Source organism: Cibotium barometz, chromosome 42, assembly GCF_041138505.1.
Source record: "Cibotium barometz isolate CiBa-2024 chromosome 42, ASM4113850v1, whole genome shotgun sequence".
Classification (NCBI taxonomy): domain Eukaryota; kingdom Viridiplantae; phylum Streptophyta; class Polypodiopsida; order Cyatheales; family Cibotiaceae; genus Cibotium; species Cibotium barometz.
In genome coordinates, this window is record NC_141087.1 from 7135554 (window position 1) to 7152242 (window position 16689).

The following is a 16689-nucleotide window of genomic DNA, read 5'->3' on the forward strand; positions in this document are numbered from 1 at the left end:
CTTCCTCTGTAATAGAAAAATACCATCATGTGATCTCGCCACCTCTATACCTAGGAAATATCACATGTCCAAGCCCCATACTTGGACATGTCCATTACCATACCATACTTGGACAACATGTCCAAGCCCCATACTTCCTCTGTAATAGCAAAATACCATCATGTGATCTCGCCACCTCTATACCTAGGAAATATCACAACTCCTCCAAATCCTTCATATTAAACTTTGGCATCAAGAGCATCGTGATATCATATATGTCTGCATCACTTTCACCATTGATGATCAAGTCATCCGAATAAATGACTAACAACATGATTCCTCTATCTGTCTTTTTCACATAAAGTGAAATCGTGCATTGGCAGATATTTGAAATCTTATACTAGCAAGATAGCCATCGATCTTATTCGACCATGCTCTGGGTGGCCCTACTTCAAGCCATATAAGGCTTTAAGTAACCCCTGCACACAAATCTACTAGTAAATCTTCTATCTAAGATACTACCTACTATTATAGGCCAAAAACAATGATGCATATTCTTTTCATACATGTATGAAATTATATGGTTATGTAACAATATAACACACTAGGATCCTGTAGATAAGAGGAAGATACTACATGTTGCTTTAGCCCAAAAATAATGAGGCATATTCTTTTTAGACACGTAAGAAATAACAAATCTATGTAAGTGTAAACACAACAAGATATTTGTAAGATGATATATATATATATATATATATATATAGAGAGAGAGAGAGAGAGAGAGAGAGAGAGAGAGAGAGAGAGAGAGAGAGAGAGAGAGAGAGAGAGAGAGAGAGGGAGAAAGTATCGAGCATCAAAACTTTGATCACTAAAAACTAGCACAATAGATGGAAACTAGGTTGCAAATGGCATCTCATTATCACGCTCCATCTTGCAAGTGATGAGCGTAGTGTGATCGTGTGGATCAAACTTCCCAATTGCCTATGCATCAAGGGGTCCTCCAAAAGCTCAACTATATCTGCAGCCCGAGGGATTCACAAGCCATATCTTATGGTATCACGTGAGTGTAAGGGAGAGGGCTTTTTGAAGGGGGGGCTTAAGCTTATAAGTTAGGGGCTTAAGCTTATAAGTTAGGGGTATTTATGGTGGGGCAAGGAGCAAGGGAGTAGGGGAGTAGGGGATTATGGGAGAATGAAACTAGGGGTTTTTCTTCTTCTTATAGTTTTTACAATATAGTGGTGTAGTGTGAAAACTTGATAAGTTTACTACTCTTTTAATCTAAACACACATGGAACAATTTTTGGACAGTACATGTAGCTCAACCACTTTCTCTTTGCCTTTATGTGATGTACTAATCATATTTGTAGGACTGGTATTATGATGCAGCCTGCCACTCCATGGTCTATCAACTGAACCACTAGATGAGGACTCTCCTGGTCCAGTCAAAGACTGTGATTGCTGACCTGTATTCTGTGCAACCACATTTCCACTCACATCAGCCCCAACAGCTTCTTTTTCAGTAGCATACCAGCTACTCATCCCATCAAAAACAACATCCCTGCTTACCCTTAACTCACGTGTAGCAGGGTTATAACACCTGTATCCCTTTTGCTCAAGGGAATACCCAATAAACACACATTTTTTAGCTTTTGGATCCAGCTTAGTTCTCAGCTCATCTGGCACATGCACATATGCAATGCATCCAAAGACTTTTAGATGAGAACAAATCAGGTTTTCTGCTAGTAAACCTCTCCTCTAGAGTTACATCATGTATGGCTACAATTGGAGTCCCGTTCATAATGTAAACTGCTGTAGATACAGCCTCAGCCCAATAGCTATGCGGCATATTCTTCTCTCCCATCAATGCTCTTGCAATCTCAGCAATGTGCTTGTTTTTACACTCAGCAACTCCATTTTGCTACGGAGTGTATCTGCATGTAAACTATCTCCGAATACCATTCTTCTTCAAAAATTCAGAGAACTCATTGGAGAAGTACTCTCCCCCTCCATCTGACCTTAGGCACTTTACATATTTCCATGTTTGCTTTTTAACCATAACTCTGAAATTCTAAAAATGAGTGAACACCTCACCCTTCTCCTTCATGAAGTATACCCACAGTTTCCTTATGTGGTCATCAATAAATGTCACATAATACCTACAGCCTCCCAAAGACATGGTCTTCGTAGGACCCCATACATCTGGATTCTGAATGCACAACATCTAGTGCATATCTGCTCACATTTCTATCATGTGGAAATACATGCTTTGTTTGCTTTCCAAATTGGCATGCTTCACATATTTTCTACATACCTTCAACTTTAAACTTTGGCAGCCCTGTCACAATTCCTTTTGTCTGCATAGACTCCATTCTCTACACATTCACATGTCCAATTCTTTTATGCCAAAGGTCTGTGTTTGCAACAATTCCCTGTTTCCACAAAACCTGGTCTTTCAAGGTTTTTCATCTCCTTGAACCACTCCCCATGACTTGTCATGGGGTTCCAAGCACCTGGATCAACGTACAATACATCATCTTTATGTGCTGCTTCAACATTTTCAGACATGGCATTAATGACATGCTGCATAACAAACAACCTTTCATTATCCTCATTGTTTCTGCCCGAGGAGGCATAGTTGTTTTGCTGCAATTTCCCATTTTGCATGTCAGCCTGCTTCTTTTATAACAATCTGCCTGCACATGTCCAGGCTTACCACAATAAAAACATCTATGTGTATCATTATACTACCTTTGCCAATTTTCACGACCTCTTTGACTCCCCCTGCCTCTGAATTGGCCTCCTTCACCTGTGTGTTGTTGTTGTGAATTCTGGGACTGTTGTTGTTGCTGCTGCTGGCCATAATACTAACTTTGCCAATTTCCATGACCTCTTTGACTCCCCCTGCCTCTGAATTGGCCTCCTTTACCCGCGTGTTGTTGTTGTTGTGAATTCTGGGACTGTTGTTGTTGCTGCTGCTGCTGCTGACCATAATTCTATTACCTATTTGGCCACCTCCTTGGCCGCTTCCACGGCCTCCTCTACCTTGTCCTCTTTCTGAACTTGTGTAGAAGGCTTGTTGCTCTGAACTGTTTTTGTTTTGTGAAGGCTGTTGGTCTTCACCCAAGCTCTTCTCTTCTATAATCAACATAGACACCAAATATGTGAAATTGGGAATGTTTTCCCGAGTCTGAATAGATGTCTTGAACGCCTTGTATTGTGGCCGGAGACCACGTAGACAGACTTCCACCTTATCATCATCATCTACTGAAACACCAATAGATGCAAGGGATTCCACAATACCCTTGATCTTCAATGCATAGTCATTCACAGACATACTCTTTTTCTCCACAGTATGAAGTTCATTCTTCAACTGTATCTTTCGTGCCTTGGTATTCGTTTCATAGAGTTTTACCAAGGTGTCCCATGCCTCCTTGGGGGACTTGGCATCCTGTATGTGCCCAATCATGGTGTCTTGTATACTGATAGAGAGCCAATATATAACTTTTTTGGCTTCTTGTTTCCAATCCTTGAACTCTTTCACATCTGCAGGCAGTCGGATTGATCTCCGGTATCTCCAGTGCCTCTTCATGCTCACCTTCTATTATGTAGTCCCAATAACCCTTTCCCATTAGGAAATTTGTCAACTTGAACCTCCAAGCATGGAAGTTGTTCTTATCAAGCTTCTCAGCAACAATCTGGTTTATGCCATCATTTGACATCTTGCCAGACACAAATTTACGAGAAAACAACACTCTGGTTTGTCCTACACAAATTGCTGTATTTTCTACAGCGATACTGTACTACACTCAAATGTCACAACCAGTGACCTCAATGTGCATACATACACCCAATGGTAACTTTTTGACCTCCTTGTAGCACACACAATGTTTGCACAACCAATCTGTCTTCCTGCAGTTCTTAAAACAGAGTTCTGCAGAGAATCGATGACTTACCCGTATTGCTCGAAATCGCCTGCTTTCCAAAAAACGGAGGTTCTAACGTGTCCGAAACACGTTTTCGGCCCGAAAAATTTTGTTTGTTCGATAGGACAATAAAGTTTCCCTATAGCTTTACTCCCGCGAAGAAAGCTCCTCAATCAGAGATCGTTTACCGGGGCCTCCCGTAGAGCTCCCAATAAGGGTGTAGTCGCCAACACAAATAGGGAAGAGTAGTTGAAGCTCTTACCCTCGTAGTACCGCTTCCTGTGCTTCTCTTGCTTGTTGCAGCTCAGCCCCTTAGCATGAACCAGGCTCTGATACCATGAAAAGATGTAGGGGAGAAGAGAGCTTGAGCTCTTGCAAGCACACACACACTCACAACCTACATGTCAAAGTATAACAAGATCAAGGCTTAGACGAAGGTATAGAGATTGAATAATTAGACACAGGAGATGTCTCAAAAAAAATAATGCATCTTCTATTCCTACAAGATTCAAATATGGAGGGATTTTCCTTGAAATAGATCTTTTCGGGGCCAATGATATTTTTGAAGATGAGAGAGTTGATAATAATAAACTATGATTTTTTAAACATGGAATTATTCTCACATCCTATGATTTTATGGTAATGTATATGTGTTTGTGGAAAGGGGTGTGTGAAGACCATGATCTACATGTGTGTGTACATGGTGGACAGAGAGTGTGCTACTACATATGTTTTTACAAGAATCACCTGTTGGAGGGGATAAACTTTCTTTTTTTTGTTGGTTTCATTTAATTTTACAAGTATTTGTATATACCAAAGGTGAGAAAAAAAACCATATATATTGGTTAAGATATAAATACGTTGAAAATAAAAAAAATCTAGAAAAGAAACAATTCTGATGTTTATTCAATCTAATCCATTCATATATATTGATCGAGATGCAATCTAATCCATTCATATATCTTGATCGAGATACGCAGATGCAATCAAAGCTGTAGAAATATCTCCATCGATAATATAATCTAACCCCTCCATTAAAATCCATTTCGAGATGTGATCTCAGCCACCATCGACATGTCTCGATCCAGATATGTAGTCGAATAGGGACCATCCAACGTATCTTCATCGAGGTACGTACTCAAAATCAAAGCCGTCCATTTATCTTAATCGATACATAGGCGATACACCTATGTCAAATCAAAGTCGTCGATCACCACCAACCCTAAAATCAAATGAACATTGGGGCCATTTGTTTCACTAGGCCTAAAACCACGCATACATCCGGGTCGTTGATCTTCCAAAAATCATAAAATGCATGCCACATATCCTTGATTGAGATTATAATACCGCAAAGTTTTCTCCCCCTCATTCTCTCACATCGTTTTCACCCTCCTTGCTCTCTTGGGTTGAAGCACAATTAGTGGGCCTTGCATCCATCATTAGTGTAGTTTTATAGCTTCATTAGTGCTACATTAGAATTTTCTTAACACTAAGCATTTTCTGACGTGAAAATGCCTTATTTGTCCTTATATCCACGGCTTGTTAACGGAGGTTTTTTGGCAACCTCTCCCTCAAGATGCCCCACCATTCCTCTGTGATGCGGTACTAGTGGATGGGATGTGGACATTTTTTCCATTTTTCTTGCATCAGCCAAGAGCTAGTATGTTTCTCGAGATGTCCCTCTTATTGAGCATGAATCGACCTAGCGATATGCAGAGTTCTCGGCATTGACGATCTTCACCAAGGCTTCGCTCTCGAGTCAATGCTAGGACTAGAAGGCTGCTTCATTTTACATCAGCTAGTGACTTAGGACTCGATGCCGCTGATGACTAAGATCAGGAGCCTGAGGTGCCTCTAAAGATTGAGTGGAGTGTACACGAGTTCGATGGATACCAAAGAGGCCATTTCACAGCACACGAGTGTTGGTGGTGATGGTCCCAGTGGCACCTCGGGTGATGGTGTTGGTAGAAGTGCTCCTTCACATGAGCAATGTGTGCTTACAATAGAGGAGCTTACACACACAAAGTGGCAAGCATGGACCAATGTTGATGATAGATTTTGGGTTTACAGACAGGGAGGTCTGATAGTAGCACGACGTAGAGAGAGGGAGAGGGATGTAGCTGCTTATGGGACTCGTGAGATCCCGAGTACACCAGCACCAACTTATGATCTTGCCTTTGACGCAGACCTCCCCACAGATATTCGACCACCCCCATAGCTGGCACACCCATCTCGACGTGCACATCGACCACACTAGATGACAATATTGATTGGGTGCCCATTGATAGTGACTAATCTCAAATTTGATGGGTTAGCTCGCTTACATTGTACTTAGATTTATTGGTAGCTACTAACCTCATACTAGCTAGGGTATCTCATTTTTATTATGACCTAATCTATTGAGTTAGTAGCTAAACCCAGAGTAGCTGGGTTAGCTTAGATTATGATGTACTTAGTTGACTTATATCATTATGAGTTTTTTCATTATTGAGGATCATTGGATTTTAGTTGATATTCATGGTTAATGGATTTTATTAACACTTTGGCTATTATATTGTTTGTTGAAAATCCCCATGCCATCCTACCCAATTATCACCCAGAGTGGATATTTCAAGTCTCTTACTCCTTGAGAGGCCATGGAAAACCTTTCTCTTTCCCATGCCATCGTACCCAAACTTGCTTTGATGGTGACCAAACTTTGGAAGAATGTGGGCGCAAGAGACACCCCCGTATGCTCGCAAAGTTTGTTCACCATCGGAGCATGTCTCCCCTAGTACAGATTTTCCAAGTTTCTTAGTGCTCGAGAGGCCATGGAAAATCCCGCTTTTCCCAATGCTATCCTACCTAAACTTGCTTCGATGGTGACCAAACTTTGCAAGCATGTAGGCAAGACCCATCCCCACATGCTTGAAAAGTTTTGTCGGCATTGAAGCGTATTTGGCTTAGCAATTAGCACCTAGTACAAAGTTTTCAAGTCTCTTAGTGCATGACAAGCCATGGAAAATCCCGCTCGTCCCAAAACAAACCTAGTTCTTTGTGATATACCAAGGGCACAACTGACATGATGCCAAGCTCGTTATCACGGAGAACTATCCTAGTTCTCCATGATACAGCATGAGCACAACTCTCATGATGCCAAGTTCGTTATCAAGGCTCTTCTCTGAGCCATCAAGTTTATGCATCAAGTTGCTATCGGGAAACACCCTTGTACTCTACCTCTCTACTCAAAAAGGCAACTATAGACTACTTCTATGATACAACTAAAAGTAGCACTACTAAAGGAAAACACAAATCTACAGTAAATCTTCCATCTAAGATACTACTTTACTACTTTAGCCCAAAAATAATAAGGTATATTCTTATCAGACATGTAAGAAATTATAACTCTATGTACCAACGTAAACACTTTAGGATCTTGTAGACAAGAGAGAGATACTACCTGCTGTTTAGCCCCCAAAAATATTGAGGCATATTCTTTTTAGACACATAAGAAATGAAAAATCTATGTAAGTGTAAATAGAACATGATATTTGTAGAGAGAGAGAGAGAGAGAGAGAGAGAGAGAGAGAGAGAGAGAGAGAGAGAGAGAGAGAGAGAGAGTGGACATGTTGTCCAAGTATGGTATGAGAGGTTGTAAGTCTATTTATGTGCCATTGGAGCATAACACTAAGCTCTCTACAGATATAGGTAAGCTTCTTGAGGACCCCACCATGCACAGACACATAGTGGGAACTTTGATCTACATGATCACACTAGGCTCATCTCTTGTAAAATGGAGCATGATAATGAGATGCGACCTACAACCTAGTTGCAGGTGGCATCTCCAACCTAGTTGCCATCTACTGTATCAGTTTTTAGTAATCAGAGTTTTTGATTCTCCATACTCTCTCTCTCTCTCTCTCTCTCAATCTTGTCCTCAAAGATTCTGTTGTGTATTAAGTAGACCTGTAATCTCTCTCTCTATCTCTCTCTCTCTCTCTTGGCTACAAATATTATGTTATGTTTATGTTTACATATAGTTGTAATTTCTTACATGTCTAAAAACAATGTCTCATTATTTGTGGGAAAATGAAGAAGGTAGTATCTCTCTCTGGTCTACGAGATCCTGATGTGTTACATAGAGTTATAATTGCTTACATGTCTAAAAGTAATATGCCTCATTAGTTTTGGGCTAAAACAGTAGGTAGTATCTTAGATAGAAGATTTACTAGTAGATTTTTGTTTTCTTTTAGGAGTACTGCTTTTAGTTGGAGTACAAGAAGCAGCCTATAGTTACCTTGTTGACTAGAGAGGTAGAGTATAGGGGTGTTGCTATGGTAGCTTGATGCATCAACTTAATGGCTTAGAGTAGAGTCTTGATATACGGAGCTTGGAATCCTGTTTTTTTGTACTCCTAGTGTAGCACAAAGAACCATGATAGTCTTGAGGACACTTCTCGGCAATCTATGTGTACTGTACAGGTCTACTTGGTTTACATAACCTATTGATAGGTTTAGATATGATGAATTTTTAGCCCATAATTATGTCTAGATGGTTAAGGCATATACAAGAGGTATCTAGGGCAGGCACTTGGAAATCCAAAATGGAAAGATGCCATGGATGAGGAGATGACAACATTGGATGAAAATGCAACATGGGTGTTACTTACAGCCCTTGCCTAAGGATAACAATGCATTTAGATATAAGTGGGTCGATAACTCAGATGAATAACTCAAATGGATTTGTGAGAAAATATAAGGCAATGTTGGTTGTGCCAAGGATTATGCACAAACATATGGCATTGAACATGAGGAGACATGGCACATGGTTGCAAGGATGGTAACCATGAGAACTATCATTTTTCCATGGCTATTGTGAAGGGTTGGTCTTTATATTAGATGGATGTAAAGAATGCCTTCTTACATGGTGATTTTCAATAAGAGGTATGCATGGTGTAGCAACCAAGTTATAAGAGTAATGAACACCCAATTTTTTTGTGCAAACTACATAAAGCCTTATATGGCTTAAAGCATGGTCAAATCAGATAGATGACTATCTTGCTACCATAATATTTTAAATATTTGCCAATGAACGATTTCACTCTATATGAAAAATACACATAGAGGGATCATGCTATTAATCATTTATTTGGATGACTTGATGATCAATGATGATAGTGATGCAGACATATATGATATCGGGATGTTCTTGATGCCAAAGTTTAAGATGAAGGATTTGGGTGAGCTGTGATATTTCCTAAGTTTAAGATGAAGGATTTGGGTGAGCTGTGATATTTCCTAAGTATAGAGGTGGCGAGATCAATTAATGGTATTTTACTATTACAGAGAAACTATGGCTTGAACATGTTGTCCAAGTATGGTATAAAAGTATGTAAGGCTATTTATGTGCCATTAAGGTAGAACACTAATCTCTCTGTAGATATAGGTGAGCTTTTGGAGGACCCCACGATGCACAAGAACACTGAGCTCTCTGCATATATAGGTGAGCTTTTGGAGGACCCCACGATGCACATGCATATAGTAGGAAGTTTTATCTACATGATCACACTAGGCTCATCACTTACATGATGGAGCATGATAATGAGACACCACCTGCAACCTAGTTGCCATCATCTACTCTATCAATGTTTAGTAATCTGAGTTTTTGTTTCTCCAGTCTCTCTCTCTCTCTCTCTCTCTCTCTCTCTCTCATCTACAAATATCCTGTTGTGTTTATGCTTACATAGCGTTGTCATTTATTACGTGTATAAATGGAATATGCCTCATAATTTTGGGCTAAAGCGGCAAGTAGCATCTCTCTCTTGTCTCTGCAAGATCCTATTGTTTTCATGCTGTTACATAGAGTTATAACTCCTTACATGTATGAAAAGAATGAGCTAATGAAGTAGGTAGTATCTTAGATAGAAGATTTACTAGTAGATTTGTGTTTTCTTTTAGGAGTGCTTTTAGTTGGAGCACAAAAGCAGCCTATAGTTGCCTTGTTGAAGTGGCGAGGTAGAGTATAGGGGTGCTACTATGGCAACTTGATGGCTCAGAGTAGAGCCTTCATAAGGAGCTTCGCATCATGTCAGTTGTACTCTTAGTGTAGCACGGAGAACCAGGATAGTTTTGAGGACACTCGATAGTGATCTATGTGTACACACGTATACTTAATTTAGATAACCTATTGATAAGTTTAGATATGATGAATTTATAGCCTATCATTATGCCTACATGCTTAAGGCAATACAGGAGGTAGAGCCCACTTGTTTTGAGTAGGTACATGGAAATGCAAAATGGAAAGATGCCATGTATGAGGACATGGTTGCATTGGATGCAAATATAACATGGGAGTTACTTATTGCCTTTACCTAAGGATAAGAAGGAAACTATAAATAAGTGGCTCTATAAGGTGAAGCATCACTCATATGGATAACTCAAATGGATTTGTGAGCAGGTATAAGGCAACATTGAACAGATTGTGCATGGATATATGGCATTGACTATGAGGAGACATTGAACATGGTTCCAAGGATGGTATCCACGAGAGGAGACATTGAACATGGTTGCAAGAATGGTATCTCTACGAGAGCTATAATTTTGCCATGGCAATTGTGAAAGGTTGATCTTTATACCAGATGGATCCATGGTGATTTGTAAAGATGGTGTAGCCACCACAAGGTTATAAGAGTAATGAACCCCCAAATTTTGTGTGAAAGTTACATAAATCCTTATATGTCTTAAAGAAGGCCCATGCAGAGCATGGTGGAATAAGATTGATGACTATCTTGTTACCATAAGATTTTAGATATCCACCAATGCATGATTTCACTCTATGTGAAAAAGACAGATAGAGGGATCATGTTGTTAGTCATGTATGTGGATGACTTGATCATCAATGGTGATAGTGATGCAAAAATATATGATTTCAGGATGCTCATTAGGGAAATTATGAGCTTATTTTGGGGCCCTTTCATGCTCTTTCTCTCTCTTAAGAATGGTCAGCATTGGAGCATGTTTCGATTACCAATTAGTGCCCACCAGTGCTGCAGATTTTTCAAGTCTCTTAAGGCCATGGAAAATCTTGCTCTTCCCCATGCCATCATACCCAAACATGCTCCAATGGTGACCAAACTTTGTAAGCATTTGGGAAGACCCACCCCCACATGCTTGCAAAGTTTGGTCACCATCAGAGAATGTTTGGATTAGTAATTAGTGTGACCAGTGCATATTTTTCAAGTCTCTTGGTGCTCGAGAGGCCACGGAAAATCCCAATCTTTCCCATGCCATCGCACCTAAACATGCTCTGATGGTGACCAAAATCTTCAAGCATGTAGGGGGGACCCACCCCCACATGCTTAGAAAGTTTCTCAGCATCAGGTCATGTTTAGATTAGTAATTAGCACCCATGTTTGGCTTGAAAGGCCATGCAAAATCCCACTCTTTGCGATACCATCAAACCCAAACTTACTCTAATGGTGACCAAACTTTGAGAGCATGTAAAGGGGACCCACACTCACATGCTTGCAAATTTTGGTCAGCACGAGAGCACGTTTGGGTTAGCAATTTGCACCCAGCATGGATTTTCAAGTCTATTGGTGCTTGAGAGGCCATGGAATATCTCGCTTTTCCCCATTCCATTGTACCCAAACATGCTCCAATGGTTACCAAAATTTGCGAGCATATGGGGGGGCCCCACCCCCACATGTTCAAAAAGTTTGGTTAGCATAGGAGCATGTTTGGATTAGCCATTAGTGCCACTAGTGTAAATTTTTCAAGTTTTCTAGTGCTCGAGAGGCCATGGAAAATCCTACTCTTTCCCATGCCACCGTACCCTAACTTGCTCCCATGGTGACCAAACTTTGCAAGAGCATGTAGGGGGGACCCACCAGTATTTGAAAGGCCATGGAAAATCCCGCTCTTCCCCATGCCATCGTACCCAAACTTGCTCCGATGGTGACCAAACTTTGCGAGCATGTAGGGAGGACCCACCCCCTCATGCTTGCAAAGTTTGGTCAGCACATCGGAGTATGTTTGGGTTAGCAATTTTCACCCAGCATGGATTTTTCAAGTCTCTTAGTGCTTGAGAGGCCATGGAATATCCCGTTTTGCCTCATTCCATCGTACCAAAACATGTTTTGATGGTGAGCGAACTTTGCGACGAACTTTGCGACGATGTGGGAGGGACACACCCCCACATGTTCGCAAAGTTTGGCCAGCATTAGAGCAAGTTTGAATTAGCAATTAGTGCCTAGTGTGGATGTTTCAAGTCTTTCAGTGCTCGAGAGGCCATGGAAAATCCCACTCTTCTCCAAGCCATCGTACCCAAAATTGCTGTTGATTGCCAATGATGGAGTGCCTGTCCATGGTGATAGCCTTGTAGAGGTTGATGCAGCTTTGTTTGACACCTTGCTGGAAGAGAATGTGGATCATGCAGATTATGCTTGTATGCCGGATGCAGTGGAGCATGGATTGAGTGTTCTTGTTGAGCCTACACAGCATCATCTAGATGTGGATAGAGTGCTTAATTTGTTGCTTATGCACACACTCTTGTGCTATTTAACAGATTTCTTAGGAGAGAATGTGCCATGTTCATTGATTCGAGCTCGGGGTGTTATGCCATTTGGGGTACATGAGCATGTATCAAATGTTGGAGCTTCATCGACATATCATTTTGATGGCCAGTGTTATGTCTACGTTGTGTGTCTACTCCATGCCAATGGAGTAGACATATCTTTTTGATGGCCAGTGTTATGTTTACGTTGTGTGTCTACTCCATGCCAATGGAGTGTGGACATTCTTGTGACCACATGGTTTTTTGTTTTCATTTTGTATGATCATGGGTGGATGGCCTTGTATCTGATGGGTTCCTAGCCCTAGCATGTTGCCATAAAATCGTTTCACTATACTTGCACTTGATTCATGATGTTATGTGCACGACAGTGGCATGATCCTATGATTGTGGGCTCGGGTCATCCGATTGGGAATACAACCCATCGGGTGTGCCAAGTGTCGGTCAGACAGCTACAGCCGTAAGCTGCCATGCCCACCGCTGAGCCGGACGTCAGAGCCGATGGTCGGTGCACTTTATTATAAAGATGGGCATGCCAGGGTTAGCTAGTGTGCACCTACTGTATGCATGTTGGGGGGTGGACATTCAGGACACATAGACTTTCTTGGGCAGATCACGTGATTGTATCAGGCTCTCCCTGAGCAAGGGGAACTTCGATGAAAACCTAGCTCTTTCTCTTCTTCTTCTTTAAATTTTCCTTTCTATGTTTTCCCTTCTCTTTTGTTGTTGTTTCTTTGTTAGGACACGAGCCACTAACAAATGTGCAAGAGTTTGATGATATTTCTTGCTTACCAAATATGATACCTTAGCGCTTATTGTAGTACTATCTAGTTGATGTTATCTACTACGATGTTCTCTTTCCTTGGGCTTTCGGTTTTGTGTGAGCCTAATATTACCTGGCCTCCTCAGTGTTTCCTCCCTTCAAGGTGTGTTCCTCATGCTTCTAAATCCATAATGATTCGTTAGGTTGATCCCCTCATATTTCTACTTGTTGAGTGTTGCTAAGTGGGGTTGTGCCTTTACCTCTCAGTCTCCTCAGTGTGGCTCTTGAGGTGTGAACCTCACAGGCGTGAGCCTCATAAGCATAAACCTCATGAGCGTGAACCTCAGGAGCGTGAGCCTCACACCAACAAATCAAGCATTGATGCATTGAATTAGAAAGACCAACAAATCGAGCATTGATTAGGAGAATATGTTTTGTATCCATATTTTATGGATAACATGGGTATTATGAGAAGATTCTAATGACTATTTTCAGAAGTTTTACATGTCACATAACAAGAACCATTTTAATGATTTCAGAAGGAGTTTTTAACTCTCTGTTTTTAAGATTTTAGTTTGGTTCTTCTACTTGAGTCTATGATGGAAGAGTAAGAGAAGAAGAGTGTAGCCAAAATTAGCAGTAGATGCACATTATACTACTACAAATGGGATTATTTCTCATGGGAAGCGAAGGTTTCAAGTGCAACCTGCAATCTAGAAAGGAAGGGAGGCCTGATATCTAGTGTGGTGGTGGATATCAACATTTTTTTCTGTTCTTGCCCTCTTTACAGGCCATTTTAATAGATGCAAGCTCTTGAAAAAATGTAAAAAGGTCCTTCTCTTAGCAAGAAGCTTTTGACATAATACCTATTTCCAATAACAAAAACAATATAGCTTCATTATTCCATACCAAGCAAGCATATGGATGGTACACAAGGATGATGAATCACCATTGTGAAAACGAGATTACTAGTATTATTAAAGAGGCCCTTTTTGGCAGTTTGTCTTCTTTTTGTTCTTCTGTAATAAAGCATCATTATTGTGGATGGTACACAAGGATGATGAATCACCGTTGTGAAAACGGGATTACTGGCTACATTATTAAAGAGGCCCTTTTCGTCTGGTTGTCTTCTATTTGTTCTTCTGCAAAAAAAAAAAAGCATCATTAGCGGTCGTATGTTAGTTCTCAGAGACATCAATACAACATCATTTTATATGCCCGAGTGTGTGACTTTTATGCATTCTGATAAAATATTGCAATTCAAACGAAGGAGAGATATAATGAAAGAATATGATCTCACAAGAAGAAGAGGAAAACGGAATGAATTGCCATTGTTGCTGCACGTTTGAAGCAGTTACAGGTACGCGTACTGTCAAAGGGTGGTAATATGCAGCATTTTGGTAATCGGTATCACTGGGGAGGTACCAACTAAGTGTGTTATCTCCATTGGCAAGGTTGATCGCAACATAATTTCTTTGAGAGCCTACGCTACGATTCTCTGACCACACAAAGTTATCATCCAGAGGATCGAACTCTGTTGCGATGACCTATTAGTCATCGCAACATACAGCCAAGGTTATATAAAATGTTAGTAACAAAGTAGATGATACACAAAGCGAGGCTAAAAGATTATGTGAGATGAGAGGTAGTTTATATGCATGCATGAAATGGAGATACCTTATCTCCTGGTTTAGTAGAGCCTTTCAGAGCTTTTCCATTGCTTCTGCTTATGACTATAAAGGAAGAGTTAGAATCTTCGTGCCGGCCACGAGCAGGAACTTTATACCATACCTACAAACACGAACACATGAATTCATGTGAGAAGTGTACTTCAACACAAAGAGGAGGCATACGGCTTAGACACGCATATTCATTCATATATATATATATATATATATATATATATATATATATATAGAGAGAGAGAGAGAGAGAGAGAGAGAGAGAGAGAGGGGGGCTAATGGTCATGACGTACCTCTCGATCACCATCCTGATTCTGAGAGTTCACTGCGACAACCGTGAGCTCGTCGTTGATAGTACCGCTTGTAGGCGGGAATGTGAGATTTTCGTGAGGATTCTTGACGATCAAAATCTGGGAAACCCATGCTGATTGTATTGTATAGACGGATGGTACTGCAATATATAAGGCGCACGTCAGGATGATAAGACTTGGTTGATACAGCACGGATTTTAAAATTCCATTTCATTTGCCTTACCATACTCATTCAATTTCCAGCGCTGAGTACTACTGGTCCCGCCGTTAGCTGGCGCCTTTTGCAAGATCACGGCCACCCCGTCTCCGTTTTCTGGCGGGGACTTCCCCACTCCCAAGTCCAACAAGAGGTTCAGTTCCAAGGACGAGATGGCACTGCCAAGCTTATCAGAGCGTAACGTCCAAAGTGTGGTGTTATTGGCGCTCTCCGACGCGCCATAGTCTGTATGGAGCGACACCTGGAAAAGGGGGGGGGGGGGGGGGGGAGGGGGCTACCAGCTCGTAAATAGTCGTAATATTTGCTCTTGCAACCAACTACGTCCTGATGAGTGGGACGTGCCGCCTGAGCACGTCCCATGCATAATGCAATGAGCACAATTTTGTCATTGGTTACCTTGAGCGGTGCAGTCAGATTGCTCTTAAGGGCCGCTTTGGATCCGTTATTAATCAGCGCAAATGCTGGGTTTCCTTCAGAGTCTTTCAAAAACCTCCATGAATCGTCCTTGTACCACAGCTGCAGAAAACATCAGTGCGACACTGGAAACTTAGCGCACAAGTACAATTTATAGAGCTCTCTCTCTCTCTCTCTCTCTCTCTCTCTCTCACACACACACACACAAACACACACACGGACGCATGCTATAGTCAAGATGTGCAGCAGAGCAGCTCATAGATTTATAAACCTGGAAAGGGTTGTCCAGATTCTCTGCAGCAAGCACAATGTGAGACCCACGCTGCACAACATTGTAACCAGGGTACTGCGTGGAGGCAATTGTGAAGAAAACTGGAGCAGGCATGTTGCTAGCTACCGCGGAGAAACAATAGCACTAATTAATTGAATTAAAGTAAGCAGCTTACGAATTGCAAGGGGTGTATTGCTCGGAACGTGGGAGGTCCTTTTATGCTAGCGGGGAGGGAATATGGAGTGCGCCCATGTGATCAAAAATGCGGGATAGGATTTGGATTATTGGATGTGGCTCTGAAAAGGTGAGTGCGTCCTACAGTGGACGGACTGGTCGGCCGCTGCTGCAAGCGCCGTCCTTGTTTGCTTGTGCAAGCGCCCTCTGTTTGGCGCCATTGTCCATCAACAAATCCAAGCAGCCCTCGTCGTCCCGGTGGTCCTTTGACGTTGCTTTTGTCATATTTTTGGGCTCCTTTCACGTTGCTTTTGTCATTTCCAAGAACATTAATTGGTCGGTGCTGCCATCTCCAAAAGATTAGATAATGCGTCACAAAGTTAGGCCGTCTCTAGTAGTTACTTA

General features: G+C 41.3%; 1 protein-coding gene across 3 annotated transcripts; it reads right to left on the reverse strand.

Annotated features, from left to right (window-relative positions):
* Positions 1-14035: 14035 nt before the first annotated feature.
* LOC147614127 (ricin B-like lectin R40C1) lies at positions 14036-16299 on the reverse strand. 3 transcript variants are annotated; one of them, XM_086780662.1, is made up of 7 exons: positions 16111-16299; positions 15822-15941; positions 15432-15666; positions 15191-15348; positions 14893-15006; positions 14516-14762; positions 14036-14357 (listed from the first exon to the last, which is right to left on the reverse strand). In XM_086780662.1, coding segments are annotated over exons 1-7 (990 nt in total). In that variant the 5' UTR covers positions 16225-16299; the 3' UTR covers positions 14036-14355. The 3 variants fall into 3 exon arrangements, with proteins under 3 accessions (XP_086636788.1, XP_086636789.1, XP_086636787.1); XM_086780663.1 differs by having other exon boundaries at positions 14167-14234; XM_086780661.1 differs by lacking the exon at positions 14036-14357 and having other exon boundaries at positions 14372-14762.
* Positions 16300-16689: the final 390 nt, after the last annotated feature.